Source organism: Ursus americanus, chromosome 14, assembly GCF_024610735.1.
Source record: "Ursus americanus isolate L20-20 chromosome 14, mUrsAme1.1.p, whole genome shotgun sequence".
In the NCBI taxonomy this organism is placed as follows: domain Eukaryota; kingdom Metazoa; phylum Chordata; class Mammalia; order Carnivora; family Ursidae; genus Ursus; species Ursus americanus.
Genome location: NC_142140.1, coordinates 63,047,661 through 63,070,021, shown reverse-complemented (window position 1 = coordinate 63,070,021; position 22,361 = coordinate 63,047,661). Strand labels below are relative to the sequence as shown.

Genomic DNA, 22,361 nt, shown 5'->3' with positions numbered 1-22,361 from the left:
CAGAGCTCCGGCTGCCCGCTTGGGGGATGCTTCCAGCCCAGGCACACCCCGCTCCCAGATGCGGCCCCACCCATGAAAATAAACTTGTTTCGCTGCAAATATCGGTGTGTCTCTATTTCCTCCGCTTTGTTTTGCCGTCCGCTGCTCCTGGGTCTGCGGTTTCCAAAGAAAGCCCGCTGACTTAGTACCACTGTTTCGAGCCTGTCTCGCCCCTCCAGTCTCTTAGGAGGACTACGGGGAAACCTTCTTTCCACGTAGGTAGCGTGGCCGAGCGGTCTAAGGCGCTGGATTTAGGCTCCAGTCTCTTCGGAGGCGTGGGTTCGAATCCCACCGCTGCCAAGATGGAGTTTTTCTGGTGGCTTGTGCACCCTAGAACCCATAAATGGCTTCTCTCGGGTATCTATGCTCCTTGTTTTTACGCGGAGGACTGCTTGCTGCGATCGCACCTTCCGCTCTCTGCTATTCCGGGCAGCCTGGGTGGTGCCAGCCAGGACTTGGTGGAAACTACCAGAGATCTTCGGTTCTTCGTGACTGATCTCCGTTCTACGGTGTCCTGAAATTGCATTCTTACCTCTCAAAACTAGCGCAACTTCCTATTATCTTTAAGTGCTGACCGTGTGTTCTGATGGTGTGCGGGAGGCTCCGATTACCCGGTCTGGGAAGCCCAAAGGACAGAGTCTTCGTTTGCTTTCCTTCTCAGACTCTCTCTGGGGAACAAGAGAGGCTCATATACGAGGTTGATAAACAACAGAGCCCCGCTGGTACCGGGTAGAGGCAAAACGTAAGGTTCCACCGAGATTTGAACTCGGATCGCTGGATTCAGAGTCCAGAGTGCTAACCATTACACCATGGAACCCACTTCTGGCCTGTGCCTTCTGGGAATGTACATATTGCTGAAGTTCGTGTTCAGCGCGTTCCACCCCGCCAACCCCCTTTCTGCCATTCACAGACTAAAGAAAACAAAAACACCTGCCTGAAGCGGTAGGCACCTCTACGGATCACCTGAAATACCAATCGAGATGCGCTGTGACGTGTAAAATACATACCATACTTAGGAAGACACAGTAGTTACTGAAAAGATTGCTAAAATTCCATTAATAATTAAAAAATATTGATTACGTGTTAAGATGATAAGATTTCATTGGGTTAAATAAAATATGTCATTAAAATTAATCTCACCTAGTTCTTTTTACTCTTTAATGTGCCTACCAGAACATTTAAACTAGCGTAAAACATCTCTACTTTTCCTCCACTCTCACTCGTTCTGTTTCCTGAGAGCTAAAATCCTTGTCGGGATTACTATCATTTCTTTTTTAAAGTCATGTAACAGAACTTTCGTTATCTTTTTTCCCTTGGTTTTGTTTAAAGGAATACAGATATTACGCTTACTTAAGAAGAGATATGTAGTCCAAAGGAAAAAAAAAAAAGGAGACGCCCGAACAGGGACTTGAACCCTGGACCCTCAGATTAAAAGTCTGATGCTCTACCGACTGAGCTATCCGGGCTCTGGTTAAACTCTTCCTCTACTGTCTATAAGAGCTGTTCGCCTGCGGAAGTCCAGGCTTCCGGAAGCCGAGGGCGATTGCACGCGCGAGCGCAGAGCCGCGGGCGCGCACCAGGAGCGAGCAGGGGCGGCCCGGCGGCTGCTGCCGGCGCTCTGCCAGCCTAGCTCGAGCACGGTCCCGGCGGAGTCGGGCCGCTGGGGCCCCAGCGCCGCCGAGGCTGGGCCACTGCGGTGCCGGGACTGGCCGCGCGGGGCCGCTGCCGGCTGCGGGCCTCCGCGGCGGAGCGGTTTGTCCGCGGCCGGGATGACCCAGATCCCGGGCACCCCACCTCCCCGGCACTTGACCCCCGCCCTGCAGGCGGCGGGCTGGCCCGACTGGAACAAAGGCCACGCGGGGCCTTCAGACGCCGTGAGCCCCGGGTCCACTTTGGTCCCTGCCGGCGCCATCCCGAGGGAGGGACCGAGATCGGACGTGTCGCGGAGCGGGGACCCAGGGGACTGGGCGTGGGGAAGGTGGTGCGCAGTGGGGAGCGACAGGAGACTTGTGCCTGATTCCTCTGCAGGGGCGACTCGCCTGCGGGCGGCCGCGGTCACGTGTGATTTATGCCGAGTATGGCTCACTTGCGAAGACAGATTCACATGGGTGATTCACAAGAAGGGAATGCGGGTGCCCCGTGCCCAGGCCTGGCTGAGAGGAGGAAGGGGTCTCGGGGCAAGTTGGGGAGTGGGCGGACCAGGGCCACAGGGTATCAGCGGGCCCCTGACCGGGAGCAGGGCAGTGTCCCAGTCACACAGGTGTTACCTGCTTCTCGTCTCCTTCTCGGCCTCTGGTCCCTCCCTCCCTTCCCAGTGGGACTCGGGCTCCTGATATCCATCTGGGTGAGCCCTGTCCTGCCAGCCAGAGAGACCGGCTGTGCCAGGGGCAAGCAAACAACTATTAGGGTGGGGAGAGGGAGCCCGCAGTGAGCCAGGACAGAGACCAGGAGCTTCGGGGGAGAGAGGCGAGCGAGCCCCAGAGCATCCCAGAGAGCGGGGCCTTCCCTGGGAGGCTTACCTACCGGGGCCCCAGCCCCCCACTCAGGGGCTCCACAGCCCGACAGCTCAGCCCCGCCCCGCCCGCAGCTCACCTCCAAGGCGGGCTCCTGCTGTGGCCACGGCTGCCGGGGCATCCCCCCTTCCTTCCCGCCATGGCCGTGTACCGCGTGTGTGTGACCACGGGGCCCTACCTGATGGCCGGCACGCTGGACAATATTTCTGTCACTCTGGTGGGCACTTGTGGTGAGAGCCCCAAGCAGCTGCTGGATCGCTTGGGCAGGGACTTCACCCCTGGATCAGTAAGTACGGAGGAGAAGGAGGAGGGACCCGTGAGGGCCAGCTGGCAGGGGACCCTGAAGGAGGGGAGGGTCATTCCCCCCGGGTCATTCCTCCAGCCCTGCAGAACTCAGGGAGCCGGCCCTGACCTCCTCACCAGCCTGTTCTGGTCTCTGTCTTTCCTGGGGACAGGGTACATTCTCCCCAGGCAGGGCTGTGAAGAAGGAACTGGGGGCTGGGGTCAGGAGAATTCCACCTGCTTCCTACCTCCTCCCATAATGGAAGGTGGGCTTTGGGCAAGTCTCTTGCCCTCTGTGAGTCGGGGTTTCCTCTTCTCTGGAGGGGATCTGCTTGCTTCCGTCAGGCTCCAGGATTGTTTGCTGGTGGCTTACACAAGGGTGCGGGAGCCAAGAAGGCTGGTGAGATCCAGAATCCACTCTGCTCACTCACGGTGCCTCTGGGAGCTGTGGCCACTTCTGCTTGGATGAAGGGGTGCCTTTTCCTAATTTATACAAAGGCCCCTCATGGGTTAGCGGCCCTCAGGCTTATATGCCAGAACAGAACAGGCGTAGGCGTAGACGCACCCCGCAAGGTGTAAGGATGCCCCTGCAGTTCCTCGCTTCTCACCTGCTTGCTTTCTGGTCCCCTCAGGTACAGAAGTACAAGGTGCACTGCTCAGCGGAGCTGGGCGAGCTCTTGCTGCTGCGTCTACACAAGGAGCGCTACGCTTTCTTCCCCAAGGACTCTTGGTACTGCAGCTGCCTCTGTGTCACGGCCCCCGATGGCACCCGTTCCCACTTCCCCTGCTATCAGTGGATTGACGGCTACTGCACCATAGAGCTGCGACCAGGAGCAGGTGGGCCAGAGGCAGCGGCTGGCCTGGGTTGCAGAAGGCTTCTGTTGGAGTCAGGGGGTGGGGGTCGCACAGAGCCCAGGCTGCGGGGAACGGGGGTGGGGTTAGGGTAACTGGAACTCAGAGCTCCCACGTAGATGCTTTCTGAACAAAATTGAGCCTCTCCAGCCCTGAAACTTCAGCAGGGAATTTCTGGGCAGTATACACCCCTCTGGAGACACAGAGGCTAGACACACACACACACACACACACGCATTTGCTCGCACGACTCATAGACACACACACAAATGCAAACACACAGAGACCCCGTTTGCTTTCGGCCGACTCCCTCTGCACTCCCCCAGAGTGAATTTCTCCTGCACCCAGAGCAGACTTAGGCTGTAAGCAGAGTAACTGGGCGTCGACAGGTGCAGAAGCTGAGAGAATTTAACTGGGACGGCCCTGCCGACGACCACTGGCTTTTCCTGTGTGGACAAAGTCCCTATGACTATCCCTGTTGGGATTCCCTCTTGCATGTGGGGGGGGGCTTTCAAGGATGCCAAGCTCGAGCTCCTTCAGCCTCTGACCCCCACCCACGTCTCCTGAACTGTCTGATCCCGAGAGGCATGACCAGGGCTGGTCTGCATGTTGACATGAGTCTTAGGGATGAGAGGTGATATTCTAGGTCAAGATGAGGAGAGTGACCATTACCCTCGGCCCCCTAGCGAGTTCTTCAGAGACCCGCCTAATCATCCTAGCATATCCATCCACCCATCGCTTCCCAAAATACATTTGTTCATCAGTCATTTGTCAAGTGCTCGTTACGTGCACGGTGTCGGGGCGCTGCCCTACGTGCCGGGAAAACACAAAATGACTACAATGTAATTTCTGCCCCCAAAGAGCCCTGGGAAGGAGACAAACATACAATTAGGACGATTGTTATAATTTGGGGGTGAGGTTGTCGTGAGTCCCTTCGCTGATGAATGCATGAAGAACATGGGGTATCCTTGCCACTGAGGGATTGGGTTCAAGGGTAAGGACAATCAGGCAAGCTTTGCTGGAGGACGTGCTGTTTGAAAAGAGACGTATGTGATGAGTACTTTTCATTCCCCACAGCAAAAACTATTTGTCAGGACTCCCTTCCCCTCCTTCTGGACCACAGGAAACGGGAACTCCAGGGCCGACAGGAATGTTACCGGTGAGGGTGGCCTAATTCAACTTCTCTCCCCACCTTTATGCTGACCTCAGCCTCAACCAGACTGACACTAACTCTGACCTCAGATCCAACCTCGGGGGCCCGGCTCTGATCAGGACGCTCATGTAACCCTAACCTCTACCTGAGGTTGACCCCGAGTCCGGACCCAGAACGCCAGTATCGACAATTGTCCCAATAGCATCAGTGAGACCACACTCAACCCCGCCACCCCCCCCCCCAGCTGCCCTTGATGGCGCCTGGATGTCAGATATGACCCTGGCATTGACTGATCTCAGCCCAGCCTCAGCCTCCCCCCAAACCAGCCATGATCTTAATCTCACCTAACTCCAAACTGGTCTAGACGTTCGTGTCACCCTCAAATGCTACCCCAACCCGAAGCCCAGTGCCTTCAGGAAGAAAATTCCAATGCTTTGTCATCTACCCAGAAAGTGGGTAGTTTCTGGGGAGTTTTAATTTAAAGTCGTGTCTTTAAAAGCTAGAGTCTATGTTTACCTTAAGTTTGACCAGCCACCCCTACCTCTTTCCCCCCCAAAGCTGGAAGGTTTATGCCCCCCGGCTTCCCTGGCATGATAGACGTCAGCAGCTTTGAGGAGATGGAGACAGACAAGAAGTTTGCTTTGACCAAGATGACACCTCGGGCAGACCAAGGGGACAGGTGAGGGGGGGCCCCAGGCTTGGGAAGAAGGTGGAGGGGCGTGAAGTGAAGGTTGGGATGATGGGGCCTGGACAGCGGGGAAAAGGGGACAGTGCCATGTAATCCAAGAGTCAGGGGCAGAATGTGGGGGGACCCTGGGGGTCTGGCAGGGAGGTGGCTTAGGCCAGAGCAGACAGGGTCGTGCAGGAGTCCAGAGCCAGGGGAGGATCCAGGGAAGGAATGAAGGGGAGTGGGCTGCAGGTCCGTCTGACCGGTGTCTGTCTTTCTGCCTCGCCCGCCTCCCTCCACAGCAGTGGGAATCGGCACCTGCCTGGCTTCCCCATGAAGATTGACTTCCCGTCCCTGCTGCACATGGAGCCCAACATTCGCTACTCAGCCACCAAGACGGCCTCCCTGCTATTCAACGCCATCCCTGCGTGAGGCCACTGCCCTCCCCACACTCCTGTCCCTCTCCCTTCTAGCTGAACCCTGCCAAGCACATCCACATCTCTGTCCCCAGTCTCCCCCTCTCTGTCCCCGGTCTCCCTGCACTCTGTCCTGGTCTCCCCCCCTCTGTCCCCCGTCTCCCCCTCTCTGTCCCCGGTCTCCCCTTCTCTGTCCCAGTCTCCCTCTCTCTCCTGGTCTCCCCACTCTCTCCCCCTCTCTATCCCTGGTCTCCCTCTTCTCTCTCCATTCTCTGTCTCCCCATCATCTCCTCTTTGCTCCTGTGTGATCCCTTCTCTTTCCAGTCCTCAAATCTATGAAATGAACCGAGCGCTTTCTCAGTGCAGAGCTTGGTCCCAGGCGCTGTAGGTGGGACCGTGTTGAGCAGGACAGGGAGGCCCGGCCCCGAAGCTTTAAGGAAGTGAAGTCAGACCACCTCACGTTCAGATCCCAGAACCAACACCTTCCAGCCGTGTGACCTTAATCTTCACATGGCCTCTAAACAGTTTCCTTGTTTGTAAAATGACAGTAACACCCATGCCTGCCTCACAGGTCTGGGGGAGAGTAAGCGAGACGACACCCAGTACAAAACAGTCTCTCAGTGGATGTGACTGAGAGTTAGGATGTCGTCTCCGACCTCGAGGAGCTCAGAGTCCCTAGGGAGATGTGTGGCACAGTCAATTAGGAACTGGACGGGCCATTAGCAGCTCGAGTCCACAGCTGGGTCTCTGAGTGTGACTTATGGTGGGGGTACCATTGACACTCCTGACCAGAGTCAGCCAGGGTGAGCAGGGGCCAGCAGGTGGCCCCTGGGAAGGCAGGTGGGACTGAAGCAGGCTTTGGGCCATGGAGAGGAGAGGTGAGCAGAGAGGGGGTGCGTACTGGGCAAAGCCAGGTTGGTTTGGGGAGGACGGAGAGGCTCGGCTGGCCATCTGTGCAGGGGCTGCATTGGAAGGCCCAGAGGAGTTTGGGACAAGGGGCTAGATCCTCATCCTTGGGGCTTCTGTGCCCAACTGATTCTTTGGGAGAAGGACTAGTAGGAAGGGGGCAGAGGTGGGGCAGGCGGGGAGCTGGGGATGTCCTGGCTGGAGCGCAAGGTAGTCGCAGGTGGCTCAGGCCTCAGGGCAAAGACCCGCGAGAGGCCCTGGCAGGGCTGAGGGACCAGGGTCACCTAAGCTGTCCCCAGAGGGGCATGTGGGTCTAGGCAAGGGAAGGCGCCGGGAGGCCACGAGGACAGCCTGCGTGGGGCTCAGAGAAGGGCCCGTGGGCAGAGGGAGCTGGCATTTGGCAGCCATTGGGGATTTATGGAGAGCAGGGGTGGTAGCAGGGCTTCGGTGCGGGGCCATGGCAGGGACTCTGAAGGACGCTCACACCAGACCCTTGGAAAAGGAAGACGTTTTCTTTCTCTTTATTGCCTCCTTTCTCTCTGCCTTTTTTTTTTAAAGATTTTATTTATTTATTTATTAGAGAGAGAGTATGAGTGGAGGTTAAGAGCAGAGAGAGAGGAAGAAACAGACTCCCCACTGAGTAGGGTGCCCGATGTGGGACTCTATCCCAGGACCCTGGGATCGTGCCCTGAGCTGAAGGCAGACGCTTCCCCAACTGAGCCCCCAGACACCCCTCCTTGCTCTCTGCTTTAATAACGAGCTCCCACCCAGTGTTTCCCCTCTTTGGGGCCTTATGGGGCAGGAACTGGGCAAATGCTGTGGACTGAGGGGTGGGCAGCTCAGTGGACACTCAGGAAGTTGTCCCGGGCTTGGGAGGTCATGGCGCCCACACCCTTTGGGGCCCCTGAGCACGCTTCCACAGCCCCCCTCGCCCACTGCTTGCCACAAACCCACCTGGTGGGCGTTGCATTCCCTTCCGTTTGATGGTGATCGCGAACCGGTATGTCGGGTCATCCAGGGCCGGGCCTGGCCGCAAGGGGCCCACGGTGTCGTGTGTAATAAAGGGCGTCAGGAGGACGTTGGATTTACCGCATAACGCAGGGAGTGCGGGGCGTTTCGTGTGGGTTTGCGGGGTGTGAGGCCGCGCTCTGGCGGACTGTGTGTCTTAGGTTTGATAGCAGGAGGAGATGTAGGCTGGGCTCACCACGAGAAACACAGCTCCAAAAGGTTCGGACGGTACAGACACCCACTAAATGAAAAGTGCATGGTCCCCGCAGGCTGCCGCCCCCCCTTTTACGAGTCTGGTGTACGAAGTACATCTCGGGTTATGTGTTGTGAGAAGGCTGTGGTTGGTCGGGACCAGCTGGTGGCTGGCGTCCTACCCAGACGGGGGCCGGTGAGGGCCCGTGACTAGATGGAAGCTTGAGGAAAGGCCAGGCACCAGCGAAGACTGGCCGTGTGCACCAGTGGGCATACACAGACGGGCTCATCCCTACAAAGCCTCAGCGGGCCGCTAGACTTCTCTCGCGGTGCACTGTTAGGCACGTCTGCTCTGGACATGGACCTGGCCGGGTCCCTCCAGGCCTCTAGGCCGGGGGCACAGTGCCCCAGGCAGCCCCAGGCCCCACCCTTGCTTCCCCTCCCCCTCAGGTCCTTGGGCATGAAGCTCCGAGGGCTGCTGGACCGTAAGGGCTCCTGGAAGAAGTTGGATGACATCCGGAATATCTTCTGGTGCCACAAGACGGTCATTTCAGGTGCACAGAGCCAGGCACCCTACTCCGTGCTCGGAGCCCTGCGCCCCGTTCTGGGAATGGGCCCTTTTTCAGCCCTCTCGGGGAGACCGTGGGATTCCCAGAGGGAGGGGCTCCTGGTCTCATGGGTGGCCACCTCGCAGTCTCCCCTTAGGAGCTCACGCCACCTCCCCTTTCTCTGGGAGGGGACAGGAATAGGGGAGTGAGGACAGAGAGATACTCTGCTTGCCAGGGAGACGGTCAAGGGTTGGATCTCGGGAAGCAGTTTCCAGACCAAGGAGCCCCCTCTCTTGCCCCCTAGAGTACGTTACGGAGCACTGGTGTGAGGACACCTTCTTCGGCTACCAGTATCTGAACGGCGTCAACCCCGTCATGCTCCACTGCCTCTCCAGCTTGCCCAGCAAGCTGCCCGTCACCAACGACGTGGTGGCCCCCTTGCTGGGACCCGACACCTGCCTGCAGATGGAACTAGAGGTGGGTGAGGTGCCTTTATAGACAAGGGATGTGTGTGGAGGTAGGATGGGATGGCTGGAGCTGCAGCCAGCCTCGCACCCTTGAACTGGGGCAGGTGGGGATGAGGGCCGGATGGGCTGGGCATGGCTGGAAGCCTGAGGTGAGGCTTGGTGGATGGTAGGAGGGAGCAGGACAGCATGGAAGACGAGGCCCTGCCCGTGTTCTGGGGCCTCCAAGATCCCCAGTGCTGAGGCCCAAAGAAAGCGATTTTAGGACAGGTGGAAGGCAGTACCACTGCATACAAGAGGAACAGTCATGGAGACAGGAGCTCCAAGGGCGTGGGAGAAGACGATGGTCAGTCTCTCTGGGACAGCCAAGCCCTCAGGCACCCTCCAGGAGGCTGGAGATGGGGCAGGCAATTCTCAGAGTGTGGTCATTTTCCTGTTGTTGGATATACTGACAGGGTCACTGAGCTGAGAGAGCGGGAAGGACCAGGTATGGGGGGATGGGGAGAGGACGCCAGCTTACCCAGGTGGGAGGTGGCGCAACCAGGGACTCAGGCGGACCTCATTCCGGACATTCTGGGGAGGGTGGAGTAGCTCACTCAGGCCACGAGTGCAGCCTCCAAGAATTACCGAGGCCCCGGCTGGGGTGGGAGTGGGCGGAGAACAGAGAGGGCAGCGCAGCGCGGGTCGGAGGGCGCTGTGAGCCTCCGTGTGCCTTCCGCAGAGGGGGAACGTCTTCCTAGCCGACTACTGGATCCTGGCGGAGGCCCCTGTCCACTGCCTCAACGGCCGCCCCCAGTACGTGGCCGCCCCGCTCTGCCTGCTGTGGCTCAACCCGCAGGGGGCGCTGGTGCCCCTGGCCATCCAGGTGAGACCTGGGGCGGGATTCCGGGGGCGGGCTCAGGAGGCACACTAGCAGTTTTGAGCCTCACCCCCTTATTATTCTTGGGAGCAGCTCAGCCAGACCCCCGGGCCCGACAGCCCCATCTTTCTGCCCACTGACTCTTACTGGGACTGGCTGCTGGCCAAGACGTGGGTGCGCAACTCCGAGTTCCTGGTGCACGAGAATAACACGCACTTCTTGTGCACGCATCTGCTATGCGAGGCCTTCTCCGTGGCCACGCTTCGTCAGCTGCCGCTCTGCCATCCTATCTACAAGGTCTGTGCGGCCCCGGGGCGGGGGCCAGAGGCGGCGGGCCAGCTCGGCCTGCTCCCCTGACCTTCGGCTCCTGTCTCCTCATCCCGCTCGCAGCTCCTGCTCCCCCACACTCGCTACACGCTGCAGGTGAACACCATCGCGCGGGCCACACTGCTCAACCCCGAGGGCCTTGTGGACAAGGTGCGGCCTCCGGCCCCCGCTCCCCCCGTCTCTGAAGCCCCGCCCCGAGGCCGCTTTGCCACGCCCACAAGCCTCTTCAGCCTCCGATCCCACTTCACAGTCCCTGCGAGACCCTTCCCACAAGCCCCGCCTCTCCCCTCTGGTCCCTCCTTGCCCCGCCCACAAGCCCGGGCCCCGCCCCCTCAGGCCCGGCGTCCGAAGTCTCCCAGAGGTGGGCACGGCAGCCCCCCTCGATCACATCCCCACTCCACCCCACCGCGGACCCTGCTTTCTTTCAGTTAACAAATACCTAGGATTTCCTCCCATGCACATAGTAGGGCCGCAACCTTCGCAGCCCGCGTCAGTCCCTGTGGGGGTTTGATGCGCGGTCTTGGACTCCTTGATTAACTGGTACTGGAACATCCCCTCGGCGGAGTCACCAGCCTGGTCTGGTCCCCAAGCCGAGCTGTGTTGTGTTCTCAGGTCACCTCGGTCGGGAGGCAAGGCCTCCTTTACCTCATAAGCACCGCTCTGGCTCATTTCACCTACACCGATTTCTGCCTTCCGGACAGCGTGCGGGCCCGCGGCGTCCTGGCCATCCCCAACTACCACTACCGCGACGACGGCCTGAGGATCTGGGCGGCCATTGAGAGGTGCGGGGTGCGGGCCCGGGACCCCACCAGGGCCCCCTGGCTCAGGGACAGTGCGGACCCCTGTTCTCATGCAGGCTAGGGCGCTTGGAGCTGGGGGTCGCGGGTACTTTGGGCCCCAGCAGGGAGCACCCCAAGGGTGAGAGTTGGGGTTGGGGTCCTCAATGCAATGACCCGTAGCTGCGGGCTGGGGAGGGGCGGGGCTGTGTGTGAACCAGCAGGGAGGAAGGAGAGAACAGAGTGTCCCGAGGATTGGGGCAGGTGCAACAGAGAGGTGTGGGGCCCCCAGGCTGTTCTCAGTGCACTCCCCACCCCCAGACCCCTGGGTGGGAAGGAGGCCCAGGGCACCCATGACTCGGGGGTGCCCAAACCTGGGACCTCAGGTTCCATCTGGATCTGGGAGCTCCCACTGGACTGTGGTGGGCTCTTGATGGACACTGGCTGTCTCTCCCCAGCCTGAGTGGCACTGGGCCTTAGATTTCTGGCCAGGCCTGAGCCCAAGGTCACCCCTGTGGCACGAGCATCTCTTTCCTGCAGCTTTGTCTCAGAAATCGTGGGCTACTATTATCCCAGCGATGCGTCTGTCCGGCAGGACTCGGAGTTGCAGGCCTGGGTCGGCGAGATTTTTGCTCAGGCGTTCCTGGGCCGGGAAAGCTCAGGTATCCCATCCCCCCACCACGAGCTCCCAATGACCTGGTGTTCCCTCTGGCCTCACCTGTTACTTAGCTCTTACTTAGGACAAGTCTTTGAACTACATCCTATTATTAGCCCCACGGCACAGATGGGGAACAGGTACAGAGAAGGCTTTGCAGATAGTGGCAGAGGTGGGATCCAGAGCTGGCTCTCACTGTCTCCAAAGTCCTTGCTCGAAGCCACTACACTGTGACCCTCTGGTTCTTCCTCGACCCTTACTCAAGTCTGTCCATTCACTGCTGCTTGCTGAGCTCTATGGACGTGTCCCATCATGTGGTAGGAGCCATCTCCAGCCTCAAAGGTTGAGGATTCCGGAACCTTCTCTCATACTTCCTCATGCTTGTTCCTCCAGGTGGCCCCTCGAGCCACCAACCTCTCTCATTTCTTTTGGCCCCCTGGAATGACATGGTCCTGCTGCCTCCCAGTTTTTCCTTATCAACACCTGTCACCTGGCACTAACTTCCCCCACTTCTTCTGACACTGCCCGAAAGGTTTATGAGACCCACTGACCCCAGAGGCCCTGTCTTCGGCCTCCTTTGCTTAACCTCAGCAGACCACCCTCCCCTTCCTTAAAGTCTTCCCTTAGGCCCAGGGAGGAAGCATCCTCTGAGGCCCCCACTTCCTCCTGGGCCTTTCCCAGGTCCCTGTCCCAGATGTTGGCTTGTCCGGCCTGGGTCTCTGTCTCCTCTCTACCCTCCCGTGCTGGAATGATCCTTTCTCCCGTTTCTCCTCTGCAGTTGATTTCAGACTTAGAAATCCCCCTACCCCCCATTCCCTGAAGAACTTTCCATTTTCTCTGTCTCCTTGTCACCCTTGAGACCAGCACACAAAAACTACAAGCTACAGGTTCTGAGGCTTTTTTTTTCCCCTTTAAACAATGCATTTTAAACACATAGAAAAGCAGAGAGTATAATGCAACGAACACCCATTCACCCACCGCCCAGATTCAACCAGCACTCATTTGATTAACCTGTTGCTTTTATTAATTGCTGAAGTCTTTTAAATTACGCATATTTCATATTTTACTCCCAATCAATATGCAACTCAAAAAAACCCAAGTTTTTCTACACAACCACGATACTGTCAGCACGCTCGACAGAGTTGACAATAAACTCCAATATGGCACATGTAGAGGGAGAAGCAGGCTCCCCGCAGAACAGGGAGCCCGATGTGGGGCTCGATCCCGGGACCCTGAGGTCATGCCCTGAGCTGAAGGCAGATGCTCAACCGAGTCACCCAGGCGCCCCTCTTTTGGATCTTTAAAGGATGACCCGTCCCCTGCTTTGCAAGCCCACTGTTAATCCTGGGCTGACCTGATCCTGGCGGCTTCCTCCTCTGAAGGTAGTTTTTCTCTTTGGGCCTGTTTCTTATTTAAGACCTGGGGCAGGGGGTCTAATTACTGTGGGCTGACTCTCCTATCTTACTGTATTCAGCCTGTCTCTGACTCAGAACATCAGAGCACTCTTCAGATGGACGAACAGCTCCGACCGTGCAAGCTTATCGCAGATTCCTGGTTTAGGGCGAGGCACACTCATTAATTAACTTCAGTCAGTGTGACTTTTGCTTCCATATTTCAAGGGGAACAAATTAACCACAGGAGCTACAGAAAAATTCCCATAGGTGGCCTGACTTCCTTTGCCTTTTAATCTCGGCCCTTCCAGGTTAGAATATCCCCCGCCAAGGGAACATCCAGAAAATTCCCACAGGCTCCCAGTCAGATGCCCGGTCCTTCCTCCGACCCTCTGCATCCTGACTGCAAACTTTGAAGCCATCTTTGGCTCCCACTCTGTCTTCCTGATTCCCTAAATCTGGCTGGGTGGCCAATTCCTCTTGTCGCCATCATGTCCCACTGTCACCACCCAGTTCCAGTCCTCATACTGTGGCAGCTGCTTCTTTCCAGGCCTCACTGTTCCCAGCCTCTTGCTGCCCACCCATCAGGTCTGTGGGGCCGCCACCCTGACAGTCCTCCAAAATTGTGCCCAGAAACCACGTGGCTTGGCACGTGCTGTGGCTTCACCTCCAATAAGTACCTTCCCTGTCCCTTCGCCTTGCTGATGCCTCCTCATTCCTTCCCGCTCTGCTTCTTACCTTCTTAGATATTCACTCCAGGCAGCCAGTAATTACTGGGCTCGTAACAGTAAGTATTGTTCCGGGGGTTCAGCAGTGAACAGGACAGACGAAACTCCCCCTGGCCTTCCCAGAGTTTCCCATTCTAGTGGGGAGATTCGGAGAATCACCAAACAAATATGTCAGAGGGTGGGTTAGGAGCGCTCAGGAAAAGGAAACAGCACGTGAGGTAGGGGGTTATTTCAGCTAGGAGGTCCTGGAAGGCCTCTTGGAGGAGGTGACATTTGAGTAGAGAGCTGAAGGAAGTGAGAGAGCTAGTTCTGCGGATAACTGGTTTTAGCAAGGGGGTGACATGATTGGATTGATGATTCTAAAGGATCAGTCACTCTGGCCGTCAGGGACAAGAGTGGAAGCAGGTGGGTTCATGCAGGAGGGACATGATGGAGACTGGGTGCTGGTGAGGCGGGATTGGCTTCTGAAAGTATTTGCCGATATACGTGGCATGAGATAAAAAGAGGAGGGGATGCACAGACTGGGGTCTGAGCGACTGGATAAAGCTGCGGGAATGGGACCACCGTGGGAGGGACAGGTCTGGGGAGTGTGTGGGGGAGGGGGCCAAGCATCAGGGTTTGCAGGTGTGACGTCTGAGAGGCCGTGTAGACACCTACCTTGGAGTGTCAGGTGGCAGCCGCGGACTTACGCCCATGGCTGTGTCTAGAATTCAGGGGCCAGGCGGAGCCGGAGGTGTGAATTTGGGAGTCACCGGCCAGTGGGGAGCAGTTAAAGCCGTTGATTTGGACGAGAGCAGTGATGTACAGAGAGGAGAGGACCCAGCTGAGGCAGAAAATGCCTTCTTCCTCTGTCATCTTTTTGCCTCTCAGAGCTCACTCACCCTTGTCTTCCTGTAGGGAGGTCTCCCCTAAGCGCCCCAGCCCCGGTGTCTGTCTCTGCCCTGCCTGCGCTCTCCTCAGAGAGCCAAGCCCTGGCCTTGGAGCCCCCTTCTGCTTCCATCCCTGCGCACTTATGAGTAACACACTCTGGTCACCTGCCTTGTCAATGATCTGCCATTGGGTACTTGGACAAATCTTGGTGAACTGGGGAGAATTAAATCATAAAGTGCTGGGGCGCCTGAGTGGCTGTCTGTTGGGCACCTGGCTCTTGAGGTTTTGGCTTGGGTCATGATCTCATGGTTTCCGAGATCGAGCCCCGCGTCGGGCTCCACGTTCAGCGGGAAGTCTGCTTGAGATTCTCTCTCTTCCTCTGCCCTTACCCCCATTCTCATTCTCTCAAGTAAATAAATAAATCTTAGAAAAATCATTAAGTGCTATCAGGGGCTGCAGATAGAAGAGGGGAGAAGAGCCAGTTTGGCTGTCAGCTTGAACTTGGCTCCTCCCGTGTGAGCTCTGCTGGCTGGGCATTTTCTGGTCCGATCCCAGCAGCCAGCTCCTATCCTGACCCCCTTCAGATGGTGATGACCGTCCCTAACCTCAGCCCAGCCCTAATCTTAATCAAAAGACAGCGGTGGCCAAACGCTCAGCCCTCTCATGCTCACTCTCCCCTTGCGGTGAGCCCCAGCCCGGAGCTGCCCCTTGGAATCCGGTCCCCTCCCTCCACACCCTTTTTCCCTTCCTCCCACACCCAGGCTTCCCACGCCGGCTGTGCACTCCAGGAGAGCTGGTGAAGTTCCTCACTGCGATCATCTTCAACTGCTCCGCCCAGCACGCTGCTGTCAACAGTGGGCAGGTGAGGTGTCAGGGGGCAGGCCTGGGGGCCCTGGGCTATGCAGGGTTGGGCTCAGCACTGGACGTGAGGCCAGAGTTGGGGTTGAGAGCATGGGTGGGTCAGGGTTGGGGTGGGTTTACGATTGGGGCTGAGGTTGGGTGGTGACTGGGTGGAGTGAAGGAGTGAAGGGCCAGTGCTGGATGAGGACAGGGGTGGAGTGGGGTTCCGGATTGTAGTGGTGTTGCCAGCTGGTGTTTTGTAGGGAATAAAACCTATAGGGCCTGTCATGGTGGAGACACGGCCAAGGGGAGAATCAGGCTGTGCCGGGTGGCATGCCAGCCCTTTGGCTAGGGCCCTCTTTGGGTTCTGCTCCTTCCTTGGTGATTCACTCCACCTAGTCCTAGAACATTGGGGGGAGTGACAAGGGGTTAACCTCCTACCCCATATCTGGAACTTTCTATCCTACATCCCTTCCTCTCTTCCCTTTCCACCATCCTTTCATTTCTCAACTGAGACCTGGGATGGTAGGGTCAAGATCAGGGATGATGAAGGAGCTGGTTCTCTCCCTCTGGCCAGCTGACTCAACGGGGGTGGGGTCTCTACAGCATGACTTTGGGGCCTGGATGCCCAATACCCCGTCATCCATGAGGCAGCCCCCACCCCAGACCAAGGGGACCGCCACCCTGAAGAGCTACCTAGACACGCTCCCAGAAGTGAATGTCACCTGTAACAACCTTCTCCTCTTCTGGTTGGTCAGCCAGGAGCCCAAAGACCAGGTGTGTATGGGGTGTGGGTTGGGGCGGGGGTGGAGGTTTACAGGGCCTGGGCAGTGGCAGTGGTGGTAGCTGTTCCAGGGAGGTTTGGGGACTGAGTGCTGCCATTTTTGCCCACTGCTGAGCTAGTCTTGGATTTGTCAGTTTCTTTAGAAATGATAGTTGATCCCCAAAGACATACACTGAAGAAAATATCAGTTTAGTAGCTGGGACACAATGTCTATCAAATTCACCAGTTTGCAAATGCAGCCACCCATCTGTTCGTCCATCCATCCACCCACCCATCTGTCCATCCATCCATCCATCCATCCATCCATCCATCCCCCTATCCACCCATCTGTCCCTCCATTCATCCATCTATCCAACCATCCATCTCCCCACCCATCCACTGTTCCATCCATCCATCCATCCATCCATCCATCCATCCATCCATTCATCTATCTATCCATCCATCCATCCATCCATCCATCCATCCATCCATCCATCCACCTATCCACCCATCTGTCCCTCCATTCATCCATCTATCCAACCATCCATCTCCCCACCCATCCACTGTTCCATCCATTCAACCATCCATCCATCCATCCATCCATCCATCCATCCATCCATCCATCCATCAACTGCTCATCCATTCATCTAAACATTCAACACACATTATTTTGGATACTTCCCACATGTCAAGATGGCACTGGGCACCAGGCATATAAAACTGAATGAGACCTTCCTGCCTTTAGGATTCCTATGATCTAGTTGAGGAGACAGACAGGGACATGAAAAAGGGCATCACAGTCTTGCAGGCATCATTTATGTGTGAACACATCAGGAGCGTTTGCAACATGTCGGACGGTGGGCAGATGTGAACCCTATCCTCATGAGCTTAGTCTTATAATAGAGGTGAGAATGGGGACTTGTGCAACCTGACCGAGTCTGGGCGAACCCAGGAAGGCTTCTTGGAAGAAGTGACATCAAAGCTGAAACCTGCAGGACAAGTAGGAGCTAGGCAGACAAAGGAAGGGCAGGGTTAGTTTCTAGGCAGGAGGAAGGACAGAACCAAGTGAAACGAAGTGAAGGTGAGTCCGTTGTTGTGTTGGTAGGATTGCAAATGGTTCAGTGCGGGCGCAGTGTTCATTCGGAAGATGATGGGGAGCCACTGAAGAGCTTTAAGACATTACATGGCTGAGTCTATGTTTTAGCAAGGGTGCCTCTGTGGCTGTGTGGATGGTTGGGACGGGCAGTTCTAGGCAGGAACAGGTGAGGAGGCTGTCAGGTCCGCTTGGCCAAGGGAGCAGCCCCTTGATCCCCAATTATCAGTATTTCCATTCACATGTGGGGTCATCCGTCCTGCCTCTGCCCTCCTGGTTTTGTTCACAAGCCCTCTGACGTCACAGGAATGTCCTCATTTCTCATGCTTGACTCTGTTCGGTGCAGACGTGTGTTACCTTCCTAACAAGTTTTAATTACCATCTCATTGCCTGGGAATGCCAGGAACTCGTCCCTGGATCCTGCTCCTTTCTGGTTCCATTTCCCAAGGACTTGGAGACGTTCATTTTTGTCGTTATAAAGGAAAACACTCTGTGTTTTTTTGTTTTTGTTTTTGTTTTATCTGCTCACAGAATACTCTATTACTATTCCCAATACTCTCACTCAATACTTCTAGCCACAGAATGTGGGGGGGGGGGACCAGCGGGGTGTCAGATAATTTAACTCAGTTCTGACAGTCTCCTTGCAGATAATGGCAAGTCCCACGGGCTCAGACTCATTCCCACAAGACTGCCACAGCCCCCCATTCCGCCCCCCCCACGCCATGCCAACCGCAATCCCAGGTTGTCACCTGCGCTTCTGACCCACCAGCTAAAAATCAGAGGTTTCTACGACTCCCTACCCCCAGGTTCGGTCATTTGCTGTACCGGGTCACAGAACTCAGGGAAAACACTTTATGTATCAGATTCCTGGTTTATTATAAAAGGACATAAGTCAGGAACAGCCAGAGATGCGCTGGGCAAGGTGTGTGGGACGGGGTGCAGGGCTGACTCGCCCTCTCTGGCTGCCCTGCCCTCCCTATCCCTCCATGCTGTTTGCCAGCCTGGAAGCTCTCCAAACCCCTGCTGCTAGGGTTTTCCTGTCTCACTACCTGGGTGCGATTGATTGAATCCTTGGCCACTGAGGAGTAAGTCAACCTCTGGCCCCTCTCTCCTCCCCGGAGGCTGGGGACTGTAACTGAAAGTTCCAACCTTCTAATCGCGTGGTTGGCCCTCCTGGCAGCCACCCCATCCTTAGGGGCTTTCCAGAAGTCACCGAAGGAACGGTAGACTCAGGTGTGGTTGAAAGGCCTTATTATGATAACAAGACACCTTTAACACTTTCACGCTTACAGAATTATAAGGGTTTTAGGAGCTCTGTGCCAGGAATGGGAGGAGCCCAAATGTATATTCCTTACTGTAAATGGCAATATCACAGTGGGAGCAATGGTAGGCAAGAGAGTGAGGGTGGAGGGCTGCCTCCTAGAAGCCAGTGGGGAGTCTAACCTAGAAAATCATCACAACAGCAACAGTAGCTACTGTTTCTTGGGGGATCTAGGATGTCTCAGTCACTAAATCAAATCCCTTAGGTACGCTATTTTAAAATACAAAGTGAGTAAGGAGCTTTACTTAAAATGCTTAATACAGTGCCTGACATATAAGTGTTCAATAGATGGTAGTTCCATTTTTTTAAAAAGATTAAAAAAAATTTTAATAACCTCTACCCCCCACATGGGGCTCGAACTCACGACCCCGAGATCAAGCGACACGTTCTACCAATGGAACTGGCCAGGACCCCAAATGGTAGTTGCATTTTACAGGGGAGAGAGCTAAGCAAGTTGGTTCAGAGACGCTAAGCAAGTTGCCCGGGGTCACAGAGCTAGTACGCAGGCTCTGAACCCAGCTTGTCATGTTCCTGTGTTCTGGTTTTTTGGATAGCTATATTATAGTTTTAGAAATTAGATGTAATCTGGTGAATCAGACATAAAACTGATTCTTTGAAAAGACCAATAAAATAAAGACCCCAGAGATAGTCCCCATCAAGGGAGAGACAACAGAGCATTCAACGTACGACACTCGGTAGGCATGGAAAGACAAACCGCCAATAATTGAGAAGGTTGAAGAAATTACAAGAAAGCACGACTTGCAGTTTTATGTAAACACATTTGGAAATTGTGGTGAAGGAGATGATTTTCTAGGAAAACAACAAAGAAAGCTTAACGCCACTAGAGATGAAAACCATACATAAACGGAAAAGGGCGTTAAAGATCTCAATCCCCCTCCTTGCAAAGGGAGAGTCTACTAAGCCTTCAAGGACCAACTCATTCTTAAATCCCTCAAACTGCTCGAAAGTATAGGAAAAAATGCCCCCCAGATCATGTTACTGGGAACCTTGATACCAGCACCCAGCCAAGGTGATGCGCTTAAGAAGGGAGGTAGGTCTCCGGTAGAAAGTTCCAGTCCCAGATCCACACTTCCCCTGGTGTGACCCCGGATATGTAATCGGGCCTCTTCAAGCCTCAGTTTCTTTATCTGTGAAGTGGGAATGATAAGAGCGCCTGTCTTACAGGATTGTTGTGCCGTCATGACCGTCCATGTCAAGTGCTTGCAATGTGCTAGCTGTAATTAAGAAAATGAAATTATAAACGTGTTTCACTGAGTGACAACCATCTTAAAAATACATCATTAACCAATGAAGGCCAATAGTGCATAGTAAGACGATAATATGCCGTGCTGAAGTCTAGTTTATTCTAGGAATGAGAGGAATGAGAGATCGGTTCACCCTGATGAAATCTAACGATGTAATTTATTACATCAATAAAGTAACACCATATAATCATCTCAATATGTGAAAGAAATGTTTGGGAAGTGCGGACAGTCATTACTAATGAAAACTCAGTGTAAAATGAAACTCCCATACCCCCCCCTTTTTTTTTTAAAGATTTTATTTATTTATTAGAAAGAGAAAGCATACAAGCAGGGGGAGCGGGAGAGGGAGAAGCAGGCTCCCCGCTGAGCAGGGAGACTGATGCGGGGCTCAAACTCACGACCCCGAGATCATGATCTGAGCTGAAACCAAGAGCCGGACACTGTAACCGACTGAGCCACCCAGGTGCCCCAAGACCAAGAATTTGTAAACATCAGGATTATCGGCAACAGTTACATCGTATGCAGGTGATACTGGACGGGAGGCACATGCCGATTAGGAGGCTGGGCCCATGGAGCCCAGCTGCTTCTGTGGGCTGCTCAAGGAGAGAGGGGCCACCCCGTCCTGCCACAGGACGGCACCCACTAGATGCTCACTGCGAGGCTTGCCGATTGCGGCCGGCCGGGCTGTAAAGGGAGCCCGTGAGTGGTGATGGTGTTGGGTGGCTTGGCAAGACGGCTTCAGAACTGGCTGTCGTCTTCAGGGGTGGGATTTTGTGAAATGGTGGGGTGACAGGTGTATCCTGGGTCCTGTCTGCTGGAGGGTGTTTGTGTTGATTTTGTAACACGTTGGGTTGATTTGTGTTACGAACGTGCTTGTGCTCTTTTAGTTCACAGAGCAGTGGACCAGGCCCTGGAAGGGACCTTTGAAGATGCTCTGGTCCCATGCATCCTCTTTCAGGCGCAGAACGGGTCTTGGGGCCGCAGTAACAGACAGAGGGCTACCAGCAGAGGGAGCACTAACCTGGGCTAACCATCCCGGCAACACACTCCCTGGGTTGCCGGTGTGTGTGTGTGGGGGGGGGGGGGCTGCTCTGTGCAGGCTCCCTGGAGTGGGGAGTGGGGTTTGGAGGGGTCACGTCTGCAGCAGCTGCGGCTGGGTCAGGCCCTTGGAGCTACCCTGACGATGTGTTGGCAAACGTGGTCCTTCCCCATTCTTCGTCCCATCCCCAACACTGCCACCCGGTTTTCTCCCAGCGGCCCCTGGGCACCTACCCGGACGAGCACTTCACGGAGGAGGCCCCTCGGCGGAGCATTGCTGCCTTCCAGAACCGCCTGGCCCAGATTTCGCGGGAGATCCGGGAGCGGAACCAGGGTCTGGAGCTGCCCTACGCCTACCTGGACCCTCCGCTCATCGAGAACAGCGTCTCCATTTGACCTCCTCCTCCTACCGCCCTGGAAGGAAGGCTCGAGTGCGAGGACACATGGCCACGAGGAGGGCCAGCTTGTCAGGGCCCTGTCCGTTCCCACTCAGCTGGAGCCTTCTCTGCACCTGGGGACTTTCCCACCCAGGGTGGCTCTAGCCTCCTGCGGGTGGGCCCTGAGCGGTGAGGGGCCCGCACAGCAGTGTCCAGGGTGCGAAGCCGCTGCCTAACGTCGAACGCACAGCAGGTCCTTCAAGAGAAAGGAACCCCGTCACCCCTTGCTCTACTTGGGGCAGCCTCTTACTTTCCTCTCCTATGAAAATCTACCTCCTCCCCTCGGGAACCCCACAGGGACTCTGAGCTCCCCTTCCTCATCCTCCCCCTCACCCCCAAACTCTTCCTCTTACCTTATCGCTTTGTTTCTGCTTTCCTCCAAACCTAGGACCAACCAGTCTAACTAACTTCCCAGGCTGGAAGAGCCTGGAAAATGGGCGAGATGTGTGGCCTGGGTCTACACCCCAGCTTCCCTGGACCTCTCACTGCAGTCCTCAGGGAGATTGGGTGTGTGGGGGGACCCTCCCCAGCCCTTGCCCTGTCCCCTCCCTTCTGTTTTCCTGTCTTTGAGCCCAATGAATTCAATAAAATCCAACATATTGGGCTCCCATTTCATTTTTGGTTTGATGTGTGTGTGCGGGTGGGAGAAGGAGGGAGCAGCAGCGAGTCCCTGCATCATCGCTCAGTAGACAGGGAGCCTCCCAGCTCAACCCACCACCTAGCCAGGCCCCACCTTCCTGCCTTCACCTCCAGAGTGCGTCACCCATCAGAAGGTGAAGGAATATCCCGACTCAAGGGGCTGATAGGAAAAAAGCAGGTGCTTTGCAAACCCTGAGAATCCAGCTTCTGGGTGTGGGAGTTATTAGTGCTGCCCCTGGGATCTGGTTACTCTTCTGAACTCAGGGAAGACTCAGTCTCCGGGCCCCTGGTGGATGGGTGGAAGCATGACAAGCTCTGG

At 55.9% G+C, this 22,361-nt stretch overlaps 1 protein-coding gene and 3 non-coding genes across 4 annotated transcripts; 2 read left to right on the top strand and 2 right to left on the bottom strand.

Moving 5' to 3' along the window:
* The first annotated feature begins 257 nt into the window (after window positions 1-257).
* Window positions 258-339, top strand: TRNAL-UAG (transfer RNA leucine (anticodon UAG)). Its single transcript has one exon. It is a non-coding gene; the product is annotated as a tRNA-Leu (tRNA).
* Window positions 340-784: 445 nt separating this feature from the next.
* TRNAQ-CUG (transfer RNA glutamine (anticodon CUG)) lies at window positions 785-856 on the bottom strand. The gene has a single exon. It is a non-coding gene; the product is annotated as a tRNA-Gln (tRNA).
* Window positions 857-1,432: 576 nt separating this feature from the next.
* Window positions 1,433-1,505, bottom strand: TRNAK-UUU (transfer RNA lysine (anticodon UUU)). The gene has a single exon. It is a non-coding gene; the product is annotated as a tRNA-Lys (tRNA).
* A 1,171-nt stretch (window positions 1,506-2,676) lies between these two features.
* Window positions 2,677-21,990, top strand: ALOXE3 (arachidonate epidermal lipoxygenase 3). The gene is given in 16 exon segments (XM_045797193.2): window positions 2,677-2,838; window positions 3,467-3,671; window positions 4,764-4,845; window positions 5,398-5,413; window positions 5,415-5,518; window positions 5,809-5,934; window positions 8,479-8,582; window positions 8,881-9,053; window positions 9,762-9,905; window positions 9,993-10,196; window positions 10,290-10,376; window positions 10,839-11,008; window positions 11,543-11,664; window positions 15,408-15,508; window positions 16,093-16,263; window positions 21,183-21,990. Coding segments are annotated over 16 exon segments (2,136 nt in total). The 5' UTR covers window positions 2,677-2,691; the 3' UTR covers window positions 21,363-21,990.
* The last annotated feature ends 371 nt before the right edge of the window (window positions 21,991-22,361 follow it).